Source organism: Camelus dromedarius, chromosome 5 (genome assembly GCF_036321535.1).
Source record: "Camelus dromedarius isolate mCamDro1 chromosome 5, mCamDro1.pat, whole genome shotgun sequence".
In the NCBI taxonomy this organism is placed as follows: Eukaryota; Metazoa; Chordata; class Mammalia; order Artiodactyla; family Camelidae; genus Camelus; species Camelus dromedarius.
Genome location: NC_087440.1, coordinates 68,527,791 through 68,552,545, shown reverse-complemented (window position 1 = coordinate 68,552,545; position 24,755 = coordinate 68,527,791). Strand labels below are relative to the sequence as shown.

The 24,755-nt window shown below is 44.9% G+C and overlaps 1 protein-coding gene across 2 annotated transcripts in view; it reads left to right on the top strand.

Moving 5' to 3' along the window:
* The window catches only part of ZFYVE1 (zinc finger FYVE-type containing 1), a 42,347-nt gene extending 18,786 nt beyond the window's left edge, over nucleotides 1-23,561 (top strand). For both annotated transcript variants that reach the window (XM_064486092.1, XM_010976549.3), the window contains exons 3-12: nucleotides 736-1,240; nucleotides 5,206-5,420; nucleotides 14,605-14,711; nucleotides 16,747-16,855; nucleotides 17,403-17,500; nucleotides 17,585-17,702; nucleotides 18,692-18,862; nucleotides 19,604-19,784; nucleotides 20,323-20,436; nucleotides 21,901-23,561. In XM_064486092.1, coding sequence (XP_064342162.1) covers nucleotides 736-1,240; nucleotides 5,206-5,420; nucleotides 14,605-14,711; nucleotides 16,747-16,855; nucleotides 17,403-17,500; nucleotides 17,585-17,702; nucleotides 18,692-18,862; nucleotides 19,604-19,784; nucleotides 20,323-20,436; nucleotides 21,901-22,133 — 1,851 coding nt within the window. In that variant the 3' untranslated portion in view covers nucleotides 22,134-23,561. The remainder of the gene's footprint in view (nucleotides 1-735; nucleotides 1,241-5,205; nucleotides 5,421-14,604; nucleotides 14,712-16,746; nucleotides 16,856-17,402; nucleotides 17,501-17,584; nucleotides 17,703-18,691; nucleotides 18,863-19,603; nucleotides 19,785-20,322; nucleotides 20,437-21,900) is intronic.
* The last annotated feature ends 1,194 nt before the right edge of the window (nucleotides 23,562-24,755 follow it).

Genomic DNA, 24,755 nt, shown 5'->3' with positions numbered 1-24,755 from the left:
GAAATTTCTCCATATCCTCGCCAACACTTGCTGTTATTTTTTTGATCGTAGCTCTCCTAGTGGATGTGAAGGGATAACTCATTGTGGTTTTGATTTATGTTTCCCTGTAGACTATGGTATTGAGTATCTTTTTATGTGCTTATTGACTGTTCGTATATCTTCTTTGGAGAAATATCTGTCCAAATTTTTTGCTTGATATTTAATTAAGTTATTTTTTTCTTGTTGAGTTAGAAGAGTTATTTATATATTCTGGACCACTAGTCCCTTACCAGATATATGATTTGCAAATATTTTCTCCCATTCTTGGAGTTGTCTTTTCACTTTGATGGTATCCTTTGCAGAATAAAAGTTTTTTGATGAAGTCCATTTTGATGAAGTCCATTTTATCTCTTTTCTTTTGTTGTATTGCTTTTGGTGTCATTTGTAAGAAGCCATTGCCTAATCCATAATCACAAAAATTTGCATCTGTGTCTTCTTCTAGGAGTTTGTAGTTTTAGCTCTTTCATGACTACTAAGCTCTTATACTGATTGAGGCTTTAAAAGTTCCCGTTAGCTGTTTGCTAGGGCCAAGCGCTGGGTAGGAGGCTGTTATCCTGGGGCTTCTTTTGTACCTTGACAAGTCAATCAGAGGACCTGACCTTGGGAAGCACTTGTTCTTGTAGGTCTTTTTAGGTATTTTGCAGTTTCTATATTTCATTGTCTCCCTCCGCCTTTTTTTTTTTTTTTTTTTTGAAGGTAACGAATGAAGAGGAATTCATTAGGAAATTGGACTGCAAACCTGATCAGCATCTGAAAGTGGTTTCCATTTTTGGAAATACTGGGGATGGGAAGTCTCATACACTCAATCACACTTTCTTTTATGGCCGGGAAGTCTTCAAAACCTCTCCTGCCCAGGAGTCCTGCACTGTGGGAGTATGGGCTGCCTATGACCCAGTCCACAAGGTGGCGGTGATAGACACGGAAGGGCTCTTGGGGGCTACAGTGAATCTAAGCCAGAGAACACGGCTGCTGCTTAAGGTCCTGGCCATCTCAGACCTCGTCATCTATCGAACTCACGCAGACCGGCTGCATAATGACCTCTTCAAGTTCCTTGGGGACGCCTCAGAAGCTTATCTGAAGCACTTCACCAAGGAGCTCAAGGCTACCACTGCCCGCTGTGGCCTGGATGTCCCCTTGTCCACCTTGGGCCCTGCTGTTATCATTTTCCATGAGACTGTGCACACTCAACTATTGGGCTCTGGTGAGTAGATGGGGTGCTGTGTCACAGATTGACCTTCCTGGGTAGGAGGAGGCAGCCATTGGGTTGCAGTAGCAACTTGGTGGTGACATTGCCCAGAAAAATTTCTGCCTGGGCAAGGCATTAAGGAAGTATTTCAAGAATGACAGAGTGATCAACCGTGTCAGAATCTGCTTATGGTCAGGATGAGGATTGAGACTTGCTGATGGTTTTGGTGATACAGAGGTCCTGGTGCTCTGGGTAAGACTGTTTCCCAGGGATGGTGAGCATGAAAGCCTGATTCAAGAGGGGACAGAAGGAGAGGATCAAGAGAGGACAGAAGGAGAAGAATGAAAGTTGCATACTCACCTCTTTCAAAGAGTTCTATAAAGGGAGGCAGACAGATGAAATGATAGCTGGAAGCTGATGTGGGATTGCAAGGAATTTTCCCTTTTTTAAAAATTTAAGGTATGAGGTATTGCAGATATGTGTGTACTGATGGGAATGATTCATTAGAAATGGAACAATCCAACTGTGAGAGAGAGAGAGCAGAACAGTTGGAGTGTGATGCACAGGTGGAGGGTTGGCCTTCAGAGTGTGGACAGTTCATGTGTAACATCAGGAGAGAAGGCAGATTACACAGACACGGTTGCAGGTAAGTAGGTAGATGTGGTGGATATGTGTGTGGAAGTTGTCTTATTGTTTCCATTTTCTTAGAGAAATAGGAAGCAAGAGCGTCACTGGCGTGGAAGGATGATGAGGGAGCGGGTGCGGTGACAGTGATTGGATGCAGGTGGGGACAGTAGTGTTGGCCCCTAAAATAATTACATTATTTAAATGGCGTGTGCTGAGCACTGGGGCCTGAAGCTGGAAATAAAACAAAAACAAAAACCAGTTTCCACCCTCGAATAGCTCATAGTCTAGTTGGGGAGACCACACGTGTTGTGTTCTGTAGTGGATGCAGGTACTGGAGCTCTGGGAAAGGAACTCTCTACACTTCCTAATGGGATCTAGGAAAGAGGAGGTGACATTTGAGCTCTAGAGACTTGGCCAGATAGAGGAGGGGAGGAAGGATGCTCTAGGAAGAGCAAACTGCCAGTGGTTTGAAGGAGCTTGTTGTGGCCATGGACCAGCAGGTAGTGACACTGTTAGTTCCTGAATTCCATTCTAGCCCCTTCAACAAGTCCTCCCCAAAGCATCACTCCTGATGCTTAATTTATAATTTAGATCATGTCATACTCCAGCCTACAACCTACGAATGGTTTTCTCCTATGTTAAAATAAAATCCAGACTTCTAATTACAGAGTCCTTACTCTACCTCCTGTCTATGCCTCTGAGCTGCTGCTTTTGTTACCCGCTTTCATCCACTCCCGGGCCCACTGAATGCCCTTTCGCCTTCATGCGCGTGTGCACGCGTGCTCACCCGCACCCCCCCTCTCCCTCCCTATGCCAAGTCTCTTCTCTGTTCCCATCTTTGCCTATGCTGCTCTGTCTGCCTGCAACACTCTTGCCCCAGCTTCCCAGACTCTTTCAGATTCAGCTCAGCTCTCTTCCCCCTTGGAGCCTTCCCTGTGTGGCCCCTTTAAAGGATCCTTCCTGTGCCCTGGTGGTCACGCTCTTATTGCGTCACCTTGTTCATCTGCATCAGGGCACCTGTTGCTGTCTGAAATCCTGTATGTTTGCTCACTTGTTTTGGGTCCTTTCCCCTTGGAATGGAAACCCCATGAACGCAGGAACCTTGCCTGACTTATTCACGGTGCCTCTGAAGAGCCTGGATGAGTGCTTGACACATAGTAGGCTCTCATCAGATGTTTGCTGAATGAAGAGGCTTAGTGTGTCTGAAGCATAGATTGTATGGGAAGGAATGGTGGAGATTGTCAGGGATCAGTTCATGCATGGATGGCTTGGACCCAGTTCTCAAGTATGACAGGAGCCCCTGAGGATTCTAAGCAGGGAGTTATGTGATCAGATCTGTATTTTCAAAAGATCCCTGGCAGCCTGTTGCAGGATGAACAGAGAGGCATGCCTGGAGGCAGGGAGACAGCAGGGAGGTTATCGAGGTCCTAGGTGAGACATGGTGGGGGCTGAGCCAGGGCAGCTGCAGTGGGAGGGAAGTGGACAGACTGGGACCGTGTTAAGGAGTTAGAATCTGAAGGATTCTAATGGGTCTAGTGGAAAGATGAAAAGTGCACTGGAAGAAGAGCCTCGTTAGCAAGTGACTCTAAGGTAAGGAGAGGGGGTTGGAAATAGTGACTTCAGGATGCCTCCTGTGATCAGCATTTTTATGCCACTTTGGATCTTTACAACTTTGGTGAACGGAAGGTCTAATTTCCAGTTTCTAATTTCTAGGATTTTGAAATAACCAGCCTTTCAAAAGTAACTTTTTTTTTTTTTGCTTTGAGGCTTGCACTATGCTAGGTGTTTATTTTTTATAAGTGCTGAATAACAAAGATATATTATTTTTAATAGATAGTAACATAATGTATCTTTGGTATTCAGCCCAGTCAATAGCAGCCCTATTTTACACATGAAGAAACTGAACTCAGATAGCTTAAGTTATGTAACCAAGGAGGTTCCAGCTAATGTGTTGCAAAATTGGGATTCAGAACAGGTCTTCTAACTCCTAAATCCTTGTTTCTGGAATACCATCGCTGTTTCCTGAAACCTTGAGATGGAACCAAGACAACCTCAGTTTACGCAGGGCAGAAGGTGAGGGCCCAGGATTGTGGGCAAATTGATAATTAGATTTCTCTGTCCTGTAGACTTTCTGATTTTGTTCCATCCTGTTCCTTTTCTGGACAGAGGATTCCTAGGTAAGAGTTAGTAGGTAAATGAATTATCTCTGTTTTACAGATGAGCAGATCAAGCTCCCATAATTACTTGGGAGTGATCCCTTGTCCAGGGACAAGCTGTGAGATGACGTTGGGAGGAAGTGAAGGTGGCCAGGCTGTGCTCCTGGGCGGCGGTGGGAGAAGCCCCCCACTGATGGCCGGCCCCCAGATACTGCCTGCTCCTGCCTCCAGCTGTGACTGCTGCAGGAAAAGTTCAGGAGGAGATGGGTTTAGGGACTAACTGCAGAATTTTGGCTACTTGTCTTTGATGACTACCTTTAAATTTGAGCTAAAGCCATATCTCCAGTGTTAATTGGAGTGATTTTGTTGTTAAAATATTAAAGGAAATTTAAATAAAACGTCCTTCCAAGTTTCACCTCTAAAATATTTATTGAATCCGTTTATACTACTACCACCCAAATTTCTGGATAGATGTTGGTGAAGCTGTGGGGAGGCTAACACCCTCACACTTCGTCTGCAGCTTCACCAGCATAAGACCAGCATCTTCACAGTAGCTGTTTATTTTATTTAAATACTCATTAGTAGGTGACTGGTGAAACATGCCCATAGGATGGAATGCTGTGTAGCTGCTGGAAAGAATAAGGAACTTCTCAGAATGTATCACAACAAGGACACATACTTACAGTATGTTATTAAGTGATGAAAGCAAGTTACACATAATGTGTTGGTAATTGTGTAGAAGAATAAAGTCTGAAAGGGTAAATACTGAACTGTAGTTACCTTTGGGGAGTAAGAGGGAGCAGAGGACATACATTTCTTTTCTTTTAGGCTTTGACATGTTTGAATTTTTCTCAATGAGCAGATTAAAAAAAAAAAGACACTTCCTTGAAGTATAATGTACCTACAGAAAAGTGCACATCGCATCAAAAGTGTATACATGATGCATTTTCACATCCTGAGCGTATACGTGAATTCAGTACCAGATCATGACACTCTAGCACCCACTTCATAGAAGCCCCACTCGTGCTCCCTTCTTCGCAAAGGTAACCTGAATTCTAACAGCAGAGATCAGTTCTGTCTGTTTATGAACTTTATATATACGGAGTCAGACTACATACTCCTTTTATAGTGAAAGACAGGCAACTTTTTTTTTTTGAAGAAAGGTCACTGTTCACGTACCTGTTTCTGTTTGTCCAGATCACCCATCTGAGGTACCCGAGAAGCTCATCCAGGACCGGTTTCGGAAGCTGGGCCGCTTCCCTGAAGCCTTCAGTTCTATTCACTACAAGGGAACGAGGACTTACAACCCTCCCACAGACTTCTCCGGGCTTCGGCGTGCTTTGGAGCAGCAACTGGAGAACAACACCACCCGTTCTCCCCGGCACCCAGGGGTCATCTTCAAAGCCCTGAAGGTCAGTGGGCTTCTGCCCTGAGTGCTTCTCATTGGGGTACCAGTGGGTTGTGAGAACACTCAGTTTTCTAGCTTTGGCCAGTGTTGGTGATAGAAACCTGGGCTGGGAAGAGAAGTTTTATAAAAAAGTGGAGTTTGCACCTGTTGAATGACCTCATCTTGCCAGGAACACTAGTACGGAGGAATCTTGGATGATAGTTAAAAACTGACAGTTCCTCATCTTGGAGAAAAACTTTATTTTACTATTCTTTATAATGAATTCATCAAATCAGTCCGTGCCAATACTGCTTCCTTTTTTGCAGTTTGCTTTGTGTACACTCTGTGTTACCATGCCTGCAGGCTGAGGACAGAGGAATAGGAAGGGAGCAGGGCCTTTGGGCAGTGCTGGGAGTGTGGGATTTGGAGAAAGGACCCGGAAATGTTGACCTGAAGATTGCAACTGGGGCTATGAGGATGCTCCAAGGGTAAGGGCATAGAGCCTGAGACTGGAGGGGATAGGAGAAGCGGGTTTGGTGTAAAGCTAGGCTGGCCCTGCTTTTCAGAGGAACAGACTTTGGGCACATGCTGATTTGATTAATCCATTGAGTTAAGAAGGTTTTTTAGTGGGACACAATGTAAACAGTTTGTGATTCTGGGTAAATTGCATATGGGAGGGAGTTCCTTATACTGTTCTTGAAATTTTCTACGTTGGAAATTATATAAAAAGTTACCCCTCAAAAAAGGTTTATGTTTTTTGCATAGTGGTTGCTGTAGGCTGGATGTTTGTATCCTCCCAAAATTCTTAGGTTGAAATCCTAATGCCTAATGTGATGATATTAGGAGAGCCTTTAGGAGGTGATTGGCTCATGAGGATGGAGCCCTCATGAGTGAGATTACCGCCCTTATAAAAGGAGCCCCAGAGAGCTCCCCCGCTCCTTCTACCAAGTGAGGATACAGTGAGAAGGTACCACCTGTGAACCAGAAGGCGGGCCCTCACCAGAAGGCAGCCACGCTGGCACCCTGATCTTGGACTTCCAGCCTGCAGAACTGTGAGGAACAAGTTTCTGTTGCTTATAAGCTGTCCAGTCTGTGGTATTCTGTTACAGCAGCCTGAATGGACTATAAAAGCTTGGGCTCTGCAGTCAGACTGACTTCTGTTGGAATCCTGGTTCTGCCATTTAGCTGCTGCTTGTTCTTAGGAAATTTGTTCTTTCGTTCATTTATTCAACAAATGAATGAATGCGTCTCTGTGCCAGGTAGAGTTTGAAGTGCTGGAAGTACAGTGGCAAATAAGTCTTTGCCCTTATAGTGCTTCTTCAAGCCTTTCTCCTTGCCTGTGAAAGAGGGGCAGAAGTAGAATGTTCCTGACGAAGCTGAGGGGTTAAACAAGAACACATACTTTAAGAAACAAAGCACTGTGTATATAGTCAGTGTTCAGTAAGAGTTAACTGTTGTGAATAATATTAAGAAAAAACTATGAAAAGTGATTATAGTTGAATAATTCATGAAATACATATTTCTAATTAGAATTTGAGGTTAAAGTGTACTTAGATTTACTGGCCAGTGTCCTTTTTTTTTTTAAATTGAGTTATGGTCAGTTTACAATGTTGTGTCAATTTCTGGTGTACAGCACAATTTTTCAGTCATACATGAATATACATATATTCATTTTCATATTCTTTTTCGCCATGAACTAGTATAAGATCTTGAATATATTTCCTGCACTATACAGCATAAACTTGTTTATCTATTCTATATATACCTGTCAGGATCTACAAATCTTGAACTCCCAGTCTGTCCCTTCCCACCCATCTCCTCCCTGGCAACCACAAGTTTGTATTCTATGTCTGAGAGCTGTGAGTCTGGCCAGTGTCCTTGTCATGGCTCAAAGGTAGTCAGGTGGAAGATTTACACCCAGGTATGGCAAGCATTCTTAAAAGAGGCTGAATCCATGCTGTGTTACACACAGGGCTGTAAATCTGATCAGCATGAATATCAATGCCTAGGCCAGTGGCTGGGTTATAGAGCTCCTCAGGGTTTCTCAGAGCTAACCCAGCTTAATGTTTAAATAAGACCTTCAGGGACACCGAGTGCTGTAAGCAGTAATTAGTGCTCAGGGATTTTACCCTCAGGCAAGTCTTGGATGTCCTACTCCAAGCCAATTTGTTAGGCACTTTTGAGAAAAATAGTTATGCTGTTTTCTTATGAGGTGATATGATTCATGAAGCTTTCTGTGATTAAATTGAGCCTGGTCACGTGGAGTTTTGAGGATTCTTGGTAACTTCTGTCCTCAGAGTTTCATATGGACCCTGTATTTTCCATTCTCTGAGGTAGGGGCTGAGCTGTGGGCCCACCATTCTGTCAGCTGGAAGGAGTCGTCTGTTTACACGTGTGTTTTGGGCTCTCCCCAGGGAATTGTGGGGTTCTTGCAACTTACTTAAATCCTCGAAAAAATTGTTTTTGTCTTTTTCTGGTGGTTGTTTTGTTTTTAATCCTCTTCTGTAAATTAGAAGTTGTTAGTTTCCTGGTAATCATTCTAATACAAAGCTACCTGTAAGATCTGTATTAGGCAAATTGACCCAGAAGGGTTTTATTGCTGTTAAAATTCACTCGAACAGAAGTCCTCAGAGTTCATAGAAGTGTATAATATAGTGCCTGTTTATTTTTCTTCACCTATTTTTAAGAAAATTTTTAATTTTATTTCTTTTCTTTTTAATTGGAGGTACAGGGGATTGAACCCAGGACCTTATTCTGCATATTAGACATGTGCTCTACAGCTGAGCTATTTCCCTCTTCCCTCCACTTATTTTTTATTTTGTTTTATGTTGTTGTTGTTTTTTACAAGTAGCTTTGAATCCTTTTTGGAATAAAACAGTGGGGATTGTCCTAAACAGATAAATTATCAGTGCCAAAATAACTTGTTTGGCTTCCTGTTTCTTCCATTTTTTTTCTTTCTCTCTTGGAGTTTATTTTTTACCTTTTCCAGTTCCTCATTAACTCACTGCGTAAACATTTCAAGAAGCTTCAGGATATATTCTAATATGATTTATATGATTTTGTTACCTATATGATTTTCTCCTTATTTTACATAAATATGCAGGAATATTGTTAGGAAAAAAAATATAAACCTTTTGGGAAAATGGAGAGACAAATCACTTAAGAAAGGCAATCAAAACTGTGATGCACAAATAAAGAAATCTCAACTCTCTAGTAATCAAAGAAAGGAAAATTAAAACCGCAACCATGCAAGGGCAAACGATGACAAGTTTGGCAATAAAATGTCAAAAAGCAACGTAAACTTTTACGAACTGCCAGTTGAAATTAAAATTAGTATAACCGCTTTGCAATGCAATTTAGAAATATCTAGTATAGATAAAGATGTGCATAATGTGCATTCTAGCCATATCATTTCTAGGAATTTGCATTAAAGAAACTTCCACAGGGACACAAAGAGACCTATCTCAGGATGTTAATAGCAGCATTCTTTGTAATAGCAGAAAAAAAGCAAATTAAGTGTGCAAAAAATAAATAAATTGGGTATTATATGATCCTTTGCTATTTATTTTAAAAAGAAAATTGGGGCGTGATGTATTTATGTGCATTTGTAAACCTTGCTTTTTTTTCTTTTTTAAAAAAATTTATTTATCATTGCATTATTTTATTTTGGCGGTGGTGGGGGAGGTAATTAGATTTATTTATTTTTAGAGGAGGTACTGGGGATTGAACTCAGGACCCTGTGCATGTTAAGCATGCACTCTACTGCTTGAGCTATACCCTCCCCTGCTTTTTTTAATGGAACATTGAAACCCAGTATTTTTTTCCATGCCATTAAATATTCTGTGAAAACATGTTTTTAAAACAGAGGTATTCTTTTCATTTATATGGATGGGTCATTTTTTATATTCAGTAATTTTGTTCTTATTTTAATAGTAGTTTCCATTATTCCTTATTATATTTTCTGTGTATTTAAAGATATTGTTCACATTCTGCCTACTTCCTTAGGATGAATTACAGCTCCCAGTACCGCTGCTGGCCATCCTTTCAGGAGTGTTTACTGTATACCATGTACTGTGCTCTGCACTGCACGTGTATTAATTCATCTAATCCTCATACAAGCTCTAAGGTAGAGAAACGGAGACACAGAGAGGTTAATTAATTTGCTTGGGATGACTTATCAAGTAAGTGGTGGACAATTTGAACCAGGTGGTCTGGCTCCCAAGTCTATGCTTTTAACCCTGTGCTATATTCCTAGTCTCAGGAGTTAACTCCACTTTTAAGATGGTCAGAAGTTGTGGCCATCTTTAAAGGTTCCTGATGCCTACTGCCAGCTACCTTTACAAAGGGCGTTCCTGTAAGTTGTATTTTGAGTGTTTGGCTACTGTAATTTAAACAGTTACTTTTTAAATTATAAAAGCAGTGTGTGCTCATGGTAAACAATTCAAATAGTATAGAAACATGTAAGGTGTAACTTAAGTCCCTTTCCTCTCCCTCTCTCACTATATAATAACTGCTAGTACTTTCTTGTATATGCTTTTAGAAATATTCAGTGCTATGTAAGTTCATACAGAAGTATGTTTATATCATCTCTATGGTTTTCTCCATAAATGAAGCAGATCATAGAAAAGTTAAGTCCTTTTTTCCTCCCCCATATTCTCTTTTCATTCTACAGATAACCATTAGTAATAGTTTCTTGGATATGCTTCTAGAAATGTACACACGTATATTTTTTTCCCCTCATAAATGGGATATCATTCATACTACTCTACAACTTCCTTTTTTCCACATTATCTTGCATCTTAGTTATCTTTCTGTATTAGCTCATAATACATACCTCATTCTTTTTAATGCCATTAGTATACTTTTAAAACTTATTAGTTGTCTTAATTTATGAGGTTCCACCTGGTTAGATTCAAAGGGAACCGAAGTGCTACTTTTCATGTTCATTATTGAACAGGAAATGTGATTGATTAATGAGAAAGATTGAGGAGTTTGTAGAGTGTGTGTGTGTGTGTGTGTGTGTATGTGAGAGAAAGAGAGGGAGAGAAAAAGAGAGAGAGGGAGAGGGAGGGAGGGATTGATTGAGATCGACCTGCTGTCAGTTTCTGCTCTGGTGGCTTGCCCGTATGTTTCCCGATTCATCCTGCCGACCTGATCACTCTTCCTGCCATTCAGCCACATTGTGGTCCAGGCCCCAGTCCCTTTTTCCCAGTTGGGTTATTTCCCACTTCTTGACCTCTCACTCCTTTGCTCAGTTTCCATGGTAGCAACAGCCCAGATATCTACCAGCAGAGCATATTCTCACTGGTGAAGTCAGCCTGTTTAAAGAAAAGAGATGCTCAGTCTCTACTGAATAAGGGAACTGAATATTGAATTAACTATTGTCTGTATTTACAGTTCTGTATAATTGAGAGAACCATTTTAAAGTTGAATTCATACAGGTTTTACGTAATACCTTCTTTAGCTTCTGATCTCTAAATGTAGAAACTCTGACTCTCCAATTCTGTCACATCAGGAAGCATCTATTAAGTGTTTATAAAGTTACTATAATTTGTTGGGGGGTGGCATCATGGATTACTTGAGTCTCCATTTTGAATCAGAAAGTACACTGCTAGCCCTTGATGACTGGGGCTAACCTTAAAACAGTTTCAATAGAAAGAGCCATTCTGTTGCCAAGGCAACTAAAGTTCAAAATCATCTGGTCTCCAGGTAGTCTTTTCCAGACTGGCCTCAAATGCTTCCCAAGCTTTTTCAGGAAAGGTCCTTCCCTGCCTCTTACAGCTTTGGGACCCCAGAAGGAGAGCCCAAGAAACCCTGGAATGATGTGAGGTTTGGAATTTTTGAAAGACAAAAGTATATCAGTTAGGTGGTAGTGTCCATGCTGGAAAGGAACAATCAGGTTATAAAGGAAGGGAGGCAGTATCTCCTTACTCTATGTAAAACACATGAGCATCAGATTTTTTTTTTTTTTTTTTAACAATTACTGTTCTGTTCCCATACTCTTGATTCCTGCAAGTCCTCCTGATGCTTGTCAACGTCTGATTCATTACTGACTGCCAGCTCTTCAGTGACTTGTGAGGGAAGTGAGATGCTTACTGTATTACCCAGCATTTGAGAGGATGGGTGACAGCATCTGCAAGTGATGAGGCGGTTGGTCTAGGAGTTCTCTTTCTGATGTCATAAGAAGTTCCTGTTGCCCTGGCTAATATAAGCCAGCAGTTAATTTGATGACGGAGGGTCTGTGGGGATCTGTCCCATGGGAATCAGGCTGTAGTCTGTTTCATGCTAAGCCTTGAGATACTTACAAATGCACCCATTTTTCTGAAGAACTTTCAGAGAAGTGCACCAGGCCACTTGGGTTTGGAACAGAAAAAACCTTGTGCTGTCACTGTTACTGGGCTGCAGTTTTGTATGTACTGGAGAGTGGCATGCCTCCTGAATTCAGCCCAGCTGTTGAATTCATGCTAAATTTGATGTATTTTTCCTAAGGAAAACTAGTCTTTAGGTTATCCTTTCAGTTACCTGTTTAAAAGGAAAAACTCTGGGGCTAAAAATGCTCTTCTTTGCATTTCCTTATACCTCTTCTGTAGCTTCTACATACCTTAGTTATGTCTTTCTTTTCTTTTCTTTTTTAATGGAGATACTGGGGATTGAACCCAGGACCTCATTCATGCTAAGCAAGTGCTCTACTACTGAGCTGTACCCCTCCCCCTTTTCTTTCTTATTTTAACACCTCATTAGATACATAAGCATCTTTTTGCAACTGAATATTCACCCACAAATGCAAGTAGCCCTGAAGACCAGTGAGCCATCATGGAAAGAGAAAAGTTCTTATATCCGCTGTGTTACCTGATTAGTGAGTGAGGGTATCTAAGGAAGAAAAGAAGAAAATTCCCAGCACAAAAAACAAAAATGATATTAATGATGGCCGCTAATGTTTCCTGAACTCTCAGTCTATGCCAGGTGCTCTACATGGGTAACTTCATTTGATCTGCACGGTGTAATCCATGAAGACCCCTAAGGGGAAGATATTGCTAATCCCCATTTGGTAGATAAGGAAATAGAGTCACAGAGCGCGAAGCTGCCAGCTACAAGCTGAAATGATTTTGGGGGCCTCATTTATGCAATTTTTCTTTAGTTTCATACTATATTCATTTTTTTTAATATAAAAATAACTTCCTTCCCAAACCTTTTAGTAAACTGATGCATTGAATTAATGCTGTATTTTGCCACCAACTCCCCTCAGAGAGTTATGCACTCTCTGGGAACTACTGTTTGAGAACTATAGCCTTAAGAATTATCAGTAATTTGGCCAATTAGGGAGTAGTTAGCCTTATATTTGAGAAGGCCTGTGGGCCTGGGATGCAGCCTGGCGTGGAGGTAGAGCCAAGGTGAGGAGGGGAGTGCAGGGGTTGGTGTGTGCATGGGGGCTGGTGCTGGGGGACTTCACTCCAGAGGGCATAGTTAAATACCTGTTAGGACCTTTGCTAGGAGTTAGAGGAGGATATAAATGTAGGAAATGTCTTTCACAGTGTTTATGAACTAGTCTGGGAGGTAAAATACATACAGTAGGCTCATAGCTTTGCCTCATCGCCTAATCTCTCATTACCTGGTTCAGATGTTGAGGACAACAGGTATTCAGAGAAGGCAAAGCCCGGTTTTCTACAGTGGTTGGGAAGAGCTGAGACCAGACAATCCCTGAAGGATGGGTCACATTCAGAAGCAGGAGAGAGGAGGATGGTGTAGGCGCGTTTGTAATTCTACTTGCCTGGCTTCTCGTTTATGCTCATTTGTATTCTCTTTCAAAATCTCAGTTTTCCCTAAGTTACACTTTACAAAATTATGCCCACGAGAATAGAAAGTATATATATTATTGTTAGACCGTTTTTTGGGGTCTAAGTCAAGGGTTGCCACTTGGTTGGCCATCGCTGGCAGATGGTACTATGTGGGCCTCCGCATTATCCTTCAAATCCAGAAGCTGCATTTGAATGCACGTGAGTGGGTCCCACTCCCTTAGTTTGATACTTGCTTTGCCACTACTCTTGTCTTACACCTGACCTGACTCAACATTGGTAGCACGTGCCCTTGTAAACACTCACGTTTACAACTCAGGGTATTAGACGTCATTAAAAAGAGAAAAGGAGTTTTAATAAATAAGTTCTGATTAAACGAAATTCCCTTTAGAGCTTGAGAACCTTAGTTTAAGACCTAATCTATCCTTTTCCCAAATCTCATCTTAAAATTTCTTTGGCTTTCTACTAAAGGAAATAACCTCTTGTCCTTTTGTTTTAGGCTACTATTCCTTCTTTTCCCCTGCATAGTGCCTGGCTGCCTCAGACTGAGAGATTGAGGGCTAGAAGCTTGGAACTTTTGAGCATTTAATAACTTTTAAAGCCTGGAAGCCCATTTCTGTTTAATTTGTATAACTTTTCCCATCTGCATATAACTAAGGGCCTGGAGGGAAAAATTTCAGCCTGAAGAATACTTTCAATATAAAGTATTGAGCAAAAAACAGAAGATTAGAAATGGAAGCTGCCTTTAAACATAAAAATTTCCGTTTGTTTCTGCAAATACTTTAATCTTTCTTCTTAGCATTTATTTTGGCCACTTGCTGTCTTTTAGGTTACTGTAGTTGATAAAAGGCTGCCAAAAACTATAGTAATTCCTCCATGTTTTTTGGCTGATAACCCTTTTTCTGCATTGAGAGAGTTTTGTGGCCTAGTAAATAAACTCCGAGTGCCTGTGGTTAGAACTGGTGGAGACACCCAGGAAACTCCCAGCTCACTTCTCAGTTTGGCCTTACTCTGACTCAAAAACGAGCCACCTTCTTGAGTGTCGGGTTCTTGGTCTCAGCTTCACAAAGATGAATGGGGATTAGTCAATATCTGGTGGTTTTGAATGAAAGACAGGGTGTTGAGGTGATTATAACTTCCAGGATAACTAGGAGAGAATGGTAAGTTTGTTTGCTTATTACGTCTGACCTCTTGGGAAATGGGCTGGTTCTTTCTGAGGTTTCCTGTGGTGAGGATTGGTGCAAGTTGGGCCGGGAAGGTTGAGGGTAGGAGCAGAAGTCACTGGGCTCCCTCTTCTAGCTGTGGAGCCTGCGAGAAATAAGCCAGCAGCAAGGGCATCTTCAAAAGGCCAGCAGGGAGGGCCAAAGCCAGGGCTCTCTGCGGAGTCGCTTCACTGTCATCTTCCCTCCTCTGCAGGCGCTGAGCGACCGCTTCAGTGGTGAGATCCCTGATGACCAGATGGCGCACAGCTCCTTTTTTCCAGATGAGTACTTCACCTGCTCCTCCTTGTGCCTCAGCTGTGGGTAAGTGAGGCCAGCTGTCTCCCCACCTTGGGAAAAGGCACTTAGAACCATGCTGAGCAGACTCCAGTGTGCATGCGGATCACATGGGGTCTGGTTAAATTAGATTGTGATTTAAGGATCGGGTAGGGCCTGAGATGGTGTATTTCCAACAAATTCCCAGTGATCCTGATTGGAGGTTGCTGGGGATTCCAAGGCATACGGTTATGAAGGATCTCTTGAAGGTTACAACCTAGTTTACATGTGAAATTGACTGGCTTCTGGTTTGGGTAGTTTTTACCGCAGAAAATGTTAGGTTGCCTGTTTCTCTATGTTTCTCCTACCAGAGCTTTCTAGTTGTTGTCTATTCAGCTAATATTTGATAGCCCAGTGTGTGCAAAGCACTGGGGTGGTTATCAATCCTAGCTGATTCCTTTTACCATGAGGGCAAATGCTTGGAGCACATTAGAATTATCCAGGGAGTTTCACAATTATCAAGGCCTGGGCCTCACCACCAAGGATCCTTATTTAACAGATCTGGGGTGGGGCCTCACCACTGGTATACTTCAAAGGCTCATCAGGCAATTCTAATATGTAGCCTGAATCAAGTTAGGGCAGTGTTCTCAAACTTTAATCTGTGCGTGCACCACCTTGGGATTTTGTTAAATGCAGATACTGAATCAGCAGGTCTGGGTGAGATTCTGCATTTCTTTTTTTATTTTTTAAACATTTTTTTATTGAGTTATAGTCATTTTACAATGTTGTGAGATTCTGCATTTCTGACAAGCTCCCAGGTGATGCCTGTGCTGTTGGTCCATGGATCACACTTTGTTATAGGGGGAACAGAGCGATGATTCTCAAATTTTAGCATGCATCAGAAAATCCTGAAGGACATGTTAAAACAGATAGTTGGGCCTAGCATCCCCAGCTTCTGGTTCAGTAGTTCCAGTTTAGGGCCTGAGAGTTTGCATTTCTGGTAAGTTCCCAGGCAATACTGATTTTGCTGGATAGGGACACACTTTGAGGCTCACTAGATTAATTTGATCTGTTGATGGCTATTAAATCACAGTCAGTGACTTGTCTGATGGAGCTCAGGAGATTTAAATGCAGTGTGCCAGCGTCAGATTGCAGGCTGTCTTGTAGTCACTCCCCAACCCATCTACCTGTTTCGCCAGTGAATTGTCTTTGCTCACATCAGAACTCTGCTCCTGTCCTCCACATTTGCCCATGTAGAGGAGACCTGAGCCTTTTCTGTTATGAGTGGCTTTTCTGCATTGAACCTTGTGGGCCACCACCTTGGAATTTGGAAAAAGGATTTGGCTCTTGGTTTATACAGTCTGAGCAAGGAGAACTAAGGATTATCTTGGAGAGGAAAGAGGGATGTTAGTTGCCAGTGTGACTTACCTTCCTTTGGCCTGCCCCACGAGCCCAGCATGAGAGGCTTAGGCTCTGTTGGATCATCGGTTTTCCATTCTAACTGAGCCTCACCAGGTTTCCAGAACTTTCCCTTCTATCATAGTGAAATTCTAATGTTCCAATCTCTGTTTTTGCACTGTCAGGATGGCAGAGCTCACTGTTCATTTGGAAGGTTTTCTGGTTCAGCTTAAGCCTCCTCTTAATGCATTGCCAAATTTTGAGGGTTGGTTTTTGTTTTGCATCTTGGCAGCCTGTTCGGGTTAAACTTCCCATTTTGTGCTGTTTGGATTTCTGAGTTCTCTGAGGGCCATTCAGGTTTTGTCTCTTGTCAAGGTAGTGTCTTCTGGCTCCTCCATTCCTACGGAGGGGCCAAGTGGTTTTCCAAGAAGGGATTCCTCCTCTTGCCCTGTCTCCTCGTTCAAGGGTAACAGTTGCTTTACCTGTGTAGTGCTGTTGACTGCAAGTATAAGAGAGGCATGTAGGTTTCTGAAACAAACTGCCCTCTCTCTGCTCAGTATTCAGGGCCCAGTTAGTAACGGAGGTCTGGTTTTGGCCCTGCATCTGGCTCAGGGTCAGACTCTTCTGTGTAAGTGGCACTGGGTCCTTTTAGCTGCCTCATTGTCAGCTTTTGGGCTTCCCTTAGAGCTGGATGTAAGAACAGCATGAATCACGGGAAAGAAGGAGTACCTCATGAAGCCAAGAGCCGCTGCAGATACTCCCACCAGTATGACAACCGCGTTTATACCTGCAAGGTGAGTCCGCCCCGCTTCTCCAGCAGCTGGCTTGCTGGTCACACTCTCCTTTTGGAAAGACTGGCTTGGGACCACGCTTTGCTGCATCCCAAAGTATTTGAAATCAAATTGAGTATCTCTGGAATTTCTCTCCAGCTCTGCCCAAAAGAACTCATACATGTCTGTTGCCAGGGCCCCTTGGTTTATTCTTTTAAACTTATGTTCCCCTTACTCTATTGAGCTTGTATACAAGGGTCATTGACATTGACTATTCATTCTTGAGAGCAGAAATGCTCCTCAGGAACCCAGTTTTGATGGATTTCTCCTGTCTGTGACAGGGATAGAATTTATAGCTCAGTTTTGGGGCCCAGGATGGGTGTACATTAAGCTTCTAATCATCCAGGGTGCTGACTTCTTTAGAGAAATAAACTTTCTACTGATGTGCTAAACTCGGGTCTGTAAACCCTCAGCTGGTGTGGTCTGCGGGGAGTGGGCCTAGACAGGGATGTGGAGAGGCCAGGGCGCCTGGTGTTCGGAGAAGCAGCTGGCAGACTGCTCCATGTTTCAGGCCTGCTATGAGAGAGGCAATGAAGTCAGCGTGGTGCCCAAGACGGCTGCTTCCACCGACTCCCCCTGGATGGGTCTTGCAAAATATGCCTGGTCTGGGTGAGTTCCAAGGACTGGTTGTTCGGTGTGTTTGTCTCCCCAGGCACCTGGTGGGGTTACAGCATCTATTTGTCTTCCTTGTAGGTATGTAATTGAATGTCCCAACTGCGGTGTGGTCTACCGTAGCCGGCAGTACTGGTTTGGGAACCAAGATCCCGTGGATACGGTGGTGCGGACAGAGATTGTGCACGTGTGGCCTGGAGTAAGAGCTGTTCTGTTTTTCTTCTTTCTCTTGTTCAGTTGTTCCTGTATGTGGAAAAGTGGGACTTGTTTACAGTTTAGCTTAACCATGAATTTCAGTATATTGGTGGTTTAGGAAGGCATGATCTGGAGAGCCTTTCTTGCTCTTTATCTTCACTCTTTATCTTTCTTGCATAAATATTAGAAGCACAGCTTTAAATAAAATAAACTAAAAATTGATCTATAGTTACACTGCCTTAGCAAATAAAACTTGACTTTTTCATCTTCTCCTCACTCATTTTCCATACGCATGTGTTTGTATAGATACAGTTATAACTATGTGCCACTTAACTGCATTTTTCTCATACCACAGTTTTGTTTCCACATTGCTTTCACTTTTCCTAATTCTTATTTGTAATCACTGTAATATTCTGTCTCATGTTATAGTTTGATTCCCTAGCCCCTTTTTTTTTAAACATTCATGCTGTTTATAATTTTTTTTTTAAATTTTCAAAGAAATTGCTGTAGTGACTATCTTCATGTATGAAAGCCTTTTCTTTGTTTTGGAGTATATTCTTCTTGATGTATAGTCTAAGAAGTGGAATTACTATAGACCTTTATTATTTTTAAATTTGATTTTTGAATTCAAGATGTTGGAAAAACTAATCTGTTTATGAGGCAGTGATACAGTGCTTTCATTCTGCATTAAACCACAGTTCACACTTGGAATTACCCATAAATCACAACACATCCAAAACCTTTCTCCCTTTATGGAAAAAAGATAAGTGACTTTCTCTAGGGGACTTATTTTCCTTGGTGTTCCCCTTCCTGGGTGATTCCTAAAGGTATCGGGCAGCCTGACAGGCTTCCTGGTCTGTCTGCATTCTTCTGTGCTGGGGAAATTTGTAGCTCTGAGTTGGCCATGATGAGTGTACAACTCACCCGAGACCCCTCTCCTTCCTTTCACTCCCTTTGCTCAGAGCATGATGGGAGCCTGCATTTTCATTTCAGACCGATGGATTTCTCAAGGACAACAACAATGCTGCCCAGCGCCTCTTGGACGGGATGAACTTCATGGCTCAGTCGGTATCTGAATTTAGCCTTGGGCCCACCAAAGCTGTGACGTCCTGGCTGACAGACCAGATCGCCCCTGCCTACTGGAGGCCCAACTCCCAGATCCTGGTATGGTGTGACGGGGTGCCCTGCATCCCTGGCACGGCCCCTTTGCTCTTGCTGCTTCGCCCTCTCCTAAGCTTGTGCTGTGAGGGGGGCTCGGAATTTCTCTCCCAGTCAGATTAGCTCCCAGAGTATTGGAAAGGGTGAGCTACACTGAGGCAGCCAGTGTCCTCTGTGCTCACTGATTTCCCTTTGTGTTACTACACAAGTGTTTTCATTGTGGTGATTTTAGTTTCCCTCCCGGCAAGGGCCAGTTATTATTGGTCAGATGTCTGAGGTCATACATGCAAAATCTGGACAAAAAGTGGCCTTTAGAGGTCATTAGGGTCATCTTCAGCTTACTCATAGCATGCACAGCAAGGGAGCACCCAGCTTTGACCCAAACACTTGTGACAGGAAACTCGTTCCTCATCACCCCCACAGAGGTTCTTTTGGGAAGCTGTGAAAGAAAATGAATTCTCATTGCTCTTTTGGCTGGAATTAGCATAGTCCCTTCTGAGAACGCTGTGACTCAGCCAGATGAGTCTGAGGTACCTTTCCAGGCACTTCCTGAAAGACAATGTTAATGACAGTTGTGCTTCAGGAGGGGCATTCTGTGTGGCTGGAGGCCTTAGGTTCCCTCTGTTGGGCCCTCCAGGGTCCTGCCATTGTGAGATGCTTCTGTGGGCCTCCCCTGGTCTTGCTGACTATCTCAGCTGAGCAGACGTGAATGATACCTGCCTCTCTGTTATTTTGGGCTTGGAACAGAGCTGCAACAAGTGCGCTACATCCTTTAAAGACAACGACACGAAGCATCACTGCCGGGCCTGTGGGGAGGGCTTCTGTGACAGCTGTTCGTCCAAGACCCGGCCAGTGCCTGAGCGGGGCTGGGGCCCTGCACCCGTGCGGGTGTGTGACAACTGCTATGAAGCCAGGAATATCCAGTTAGGTAACGTGGGGCCCGGGAGCTGCACGGGTGGAGGGGGATCCTCTCTCCGTGGCATTGGGTGTTGGGAACGGGACTCCCCCCCTGTCCAGCCCTGTCCCTCCCCGCATCAGTCTTCTGAGAGCAGTTGCTCCCCGGGTTTTGACCAGTCTTCCTCTAAGTTCCTTGTTAACAGAGTCCCGGGGATGCTGTTCCTTGGCAGGAGCAGGGTGTGGGGGTGGTTAAACCCGTCCTGTGTTTACCACAGACTTAGACTGCATCTTCTCCCTGGAGGAGGTTCTAGGTCACAGTCCTAGAACATTTCTGGCTCACTTTGAAGGAATGATATAAAGTAGCCCCAGAGGGTTGAAGTAAAGGACTAACGGATGTCACTGGTTGCGGTGTCTGGACTGACCCCCCACAGCCCAGACCCTCGCCATCACTGCAAAACAGCACAGTGGTACCCTGGGAGAAGCGTCCAGAATGCTCTGCTGCTGCCCCCGAGCTTCCCATCTGGGAAATGACTGAGAGGAGATGGCTGTTCCTTTCTCCTTGTCTGCAGATGTTACTGAGGCCCAGGCGGACGATGAAGGTGGGACGCTGATTGCTCGGAAGGTGGGCGAGGCCGTGCAGAACACTTTGGGAGCCGTGGTGACAGCCATTGACATACCACTAGGTGGGCCTGGCCTGGCAGTGCTTCATTTGGGTGTGGTGTGTGTGGGTTGAGGGCTTTCACAGGGCCCTGGGCTGTCATTTTGTCAAAGGCTTGCTGACCTAGGTTGAGTTGGGCAGCAAGGAGGTGACTGAAAGTTTACATTTGTCGGCTGCTTCTGCTAATACCTTCGTGGTTTCATGTCTATTCCTGGGGGCCATCCTTTGATACCATCTACTGCTGCATAACAAGCTGCCTGCAAATGTAAAGGCTTAAAACAACCCCTCATTTTATCATGTGTCACGGGAAGGGTAATTGTTCTGCTTCAGGAGGCGCTGCCTGGAGTCACTGCCTGATTTTCCATCAGGGCAGCTGGACTGGTCTCACTGTCATGCTGGTTGCCTTGGCAGGGTGCCTGGAAGGCTGGGCCCAGTGGGGACCCTCCCCTCCTCACCCACTGTATTCTCCAGGCCCCTCCACGTGGTTTTCCAGCATTAGGGGGCTTCTTACATGGTGGCTCAGGGCTTTCGGAGACGGGCCTTGGCCTGGAAACTAGCTCTCGTACCTCAGCCTCCGACAGTCACGGAGTCTGCGTAGGTTCAACAGAGAGGCAGGTATCAAAGACTTTGTGGCTGTCTTTACTCTGCCATACCTGCCAAGCTCTTACTCATTTAGGATTTAAGAGAGCTGCCCCCCTCTGGTTGTGAGGGGTACTTGTAACCAGGATGGGAAGAGGGAGAGGGGAGACCCCACAGCGTGCGGAGGGCTTAGGCAGTGTTGGCCAGGCCCAGGGTATTTCAGCCCGTTGTCGGGGAGAGACCAAGGGCTTCTGGGTGGCTGTGATGAAAACTGCTTGGATCATCACTGTAGCTCACAGAATGAGCTGATGATGAGCTTTTGACTCTAGAGTGCAGGGATAGGTGGATTCGCCCAGGTTTGATGCCCAGGGGTAACTGGGAGAGGCAGGAGTCCTGCCAGTGCTGCTCACGGGTGCTCACCTGCTGGGCACTCGCTGGCTGTCAGATCCCAGTGTGTCAGACACATTACTTCTTGTAATCCTGTAACCTCTTTTGAAGGTGGGTTGTTAAAGATGAGTAAACCAAGGCCCGGAGAAGTTAAGGAACCTCTCTTAATCCCGTAGCTACTAACTCAAGCTCAGTGGAACTGGGATGAAGATAAGTCCTGACTCCGGAGACCAGACATCTTTGTCGTTACTCCAGTGGTTTTAATCCAGCTGCCCTTCAGGATCACCTGGAGAGCTTCATATACAAATGTCAGTGCCTAGGCCCCAGCCCCAGAGGCCCTGACCTGGGCGGAAGGGCTGAAGGTCAGGCGTCTGCACGTTTAAAAGCTCCATAGGGGATTCTGTGTGCAGTTAGACTGGGAGCCAATGAACGAAGTGTCCGAGGATGGCTTCTTGCCTGGTGGGACTCGGGGTGTTGGGTTCCGCATGTCCCCCCCGCCATCGTGGTTCCTTCCCTGCTGCAGGTCTGGTGAAGGACGCAGCCAGGCCGGCGTACTGGGTACCTGACCACGAGATCCTGCACTGTCACAACTGCCGGAAGGAGTTCAGCGTCAAGCTTTCCAAGCACCACTGCCGGGCCTGCGGGCAGGGCTTCTGTGACGAGTGTTCCCATGACCGCCGGGCTGTCCCCTCTCGAGGCTGGGACCATCCTGTCCGAGTCTGCTTTAACTGCAATAAAAAGCCTGGTGACCTTTAACCCCAGCTCCCTCTCCGAGTCCTTCACAATTCCTTAGGTTCTCAGGGTTAGAAACAGAAGTCTTGTTGAGGTAGGCCCTCCTCCTGGTCACCTTTTGTGGTATGTGTCCTCCCTCATCTTGAGGCCACTTTCCCACAGTGTGGGGTGGGCAGGTGGCGAGCTGGGGTGAGCCTGGCGGCAGGCCCAAAGGTGTGAACCCCTCAGGGCAGGGGACCGAGCAGCTTATATTATAGCAAAGGGGAATGAACCCGAATCCGTTGCATTTTATGTCAGTTAAAAATAATACATATATATATACATATACCTGTATAGACATATAAAAGGAACGTGGCGTGTATTCAGGCTGCTGCTGGCTGCAGAGACTTGCAGTCTGTCCCCAGCACAGGGGTAAGGTGGCAGTGGCAGCAGGTCTTCCCCACAAAACCGAGCCAGGTCCAGAGCCACTGTGTGTTGCTAGTCAGTCACCTTTTGCTGCTTCTCTCCGAGCCTTTGAAGCCTTCGTGCCCCTCAGCTGCCGGGGGAAGGGAGCTTGCCAGGTACTTCTTGCTTGGAACAGCCTGCAGGGGATCTCCCTGGGCCCTCCAGAGGCGGATCCCAATTCTTGGCCTAAGCCTGTTTCAGTCAGCAACCCCTCAGCCTAGTGTGCAGGTCACAGGTGGGTGGAGGGTGAGAGGTAGGGTCCTCGGCCCCGAGAGTCCAGGAGCAGGTGACGTGACATCCTGTTCCTGGGGAGATCACGGGAGACAGGCCTTCCCCAGCAGTGTTTCTTGCTTGTTGATGCTTCTGTCTGTGCGACCACTTGGCTTTCCCTGCCCTGACGTAGAGCACCCGCTTCTCTCCCTTTCCAGCCCCCTAGAGCCCACCATCCACTGAGTGTTGCACTAGGATTTTTGCTTATTTCAAAGTGTCTTAATTCTTTGTTCCCAGACACATGGCCCCTCTAGCCATTGGAGGGGTGATCATGAGAAATCTTCCAGGGAAACAGAGCACAGAATGGACTGTTAGCTGTTTGGTTTTTTAAATAGTATATATAAATATTTCAGCAGATCATTAAGAAAAAATTCTCTCTTTGGTCGTGGCAAGAGAAGTCAAATGAACTTTTCTCAGCAAGAGCTGGGACATCCGTATCTATCGTGACTGGAAGGACTGTTGTGCTGAAGTCTTGAGAGCATGGTGGAGTTTATCTTCAGTGGCCAAAAACGAAGAATTAAAAGCAACATCGTTCTTGGTTGACTGGTGGGTGGGCCGAGCTTCAGGGAGGTATGTGGCGGTCATTTTTGATGTGAGTGTCACTGTGACATGAGCCCTGGAATGTGTCGGTCCTCTGCAGACCTGTTCCCTTCCTGCCTCCCATGGCCCAGTGGCTGAGGCCCTGCCCTAGTACCGTGTATTATCAAACGCGCCGTCATAAAGGAATCTTCTGCGGAATGTGGACTTGCTGCCTTTTTCCTCCATCAGCACATCTTGCTGCCTCTTTCTAATTGATGGGAAAGTAGCTGGTGGCTCTCAGAGCAAAAGCCAAGTGAGAGACGGTAATATTTTAACTGTAAACACCTCAATCCCCTGGGGACCTCTCTCACAGAAGAGACTAGGTGTCACTAGTGACCTCTGGAAACACTGGGGAGAAATTGTTTTCCACCTTTGCCCCTGTCACTCGCTCTTTGCTCCTCTGCCCTGCCTGGTCTGTCCACCTCCTGTTGAACAGCCCCCGCTCTCCACTGTCTGCTCTTTGTCACTGTCCCCTCCCTTCTGTGCCCCATCTTTTCTCCCATCTTTCTCTTTCCTGCTCCTGTTCCTCTTGTCCTTCTCTTCTATTTTCTGGGCAAGGGGGGCAAGGTGGGGAGGGTCTGGGGAGGCGGGATGTGTACAGGGTGGCCTGGCTGCTGGTCCTGTTGTCCGGGGGCATTTGAGTTGGCCTGACCACATAGGAATGATGCAGAAAAGCTTTCTGAACTCTCCCCCTTACGCTGGTCAGACCAGTAGAGAGAAGGGGAGGTAGCCCAGTGTCAGAGCCGTTGGCAGTTCCTTTCTTGCCCGCACATCCAGTGTCCTCCCTGCTCTTGCAGCAGCTTTTATTTAAATGAAGCCAGGAGTGCAGGTGCGTGGGTGATAGGAACAAGCAGGGAGATGTGTCCAGAAGTCACCTGCAGGAGACAGAAGTGGCTGGTCTTGAGGAAAGAAGAAAGGAAAATTACGTTGAAGAGATGTTAACCTTCCAGAGGTTAAGTAAAAATAAAGTGAAAAAAAGGTTGTTTCCTTCCAGAGGAAAAGCAGAAATTCCATTCCGTCAAACACAAGGGGCCTAATACATTCTTGGACTTGAGCCGGAGACCCTGCCGGCTCTGCCACTCACTAGTAGATGACCTTGGGCAAATTGCTTTCTTTTCAGTTTTTTTCTTCAGTATATTGGAGTGACCTTCACCTACTTCATAGGGTCCTAAGAATGATAAGGAAGTAATGATGGCAGAAATTGTTCATTCAGTGTACTGTGTCTGGCTGTGGCAAGTGCTGGAGGTTTCTGTGAAGCTGAGACTTAATAGCTGGCCTTTTATAGATGAAGCCGAGTGGAGGACAGCTGGAGCAGAGGCCCAGATGAGGGAGGGACTGGAAGCATGTCCTGAG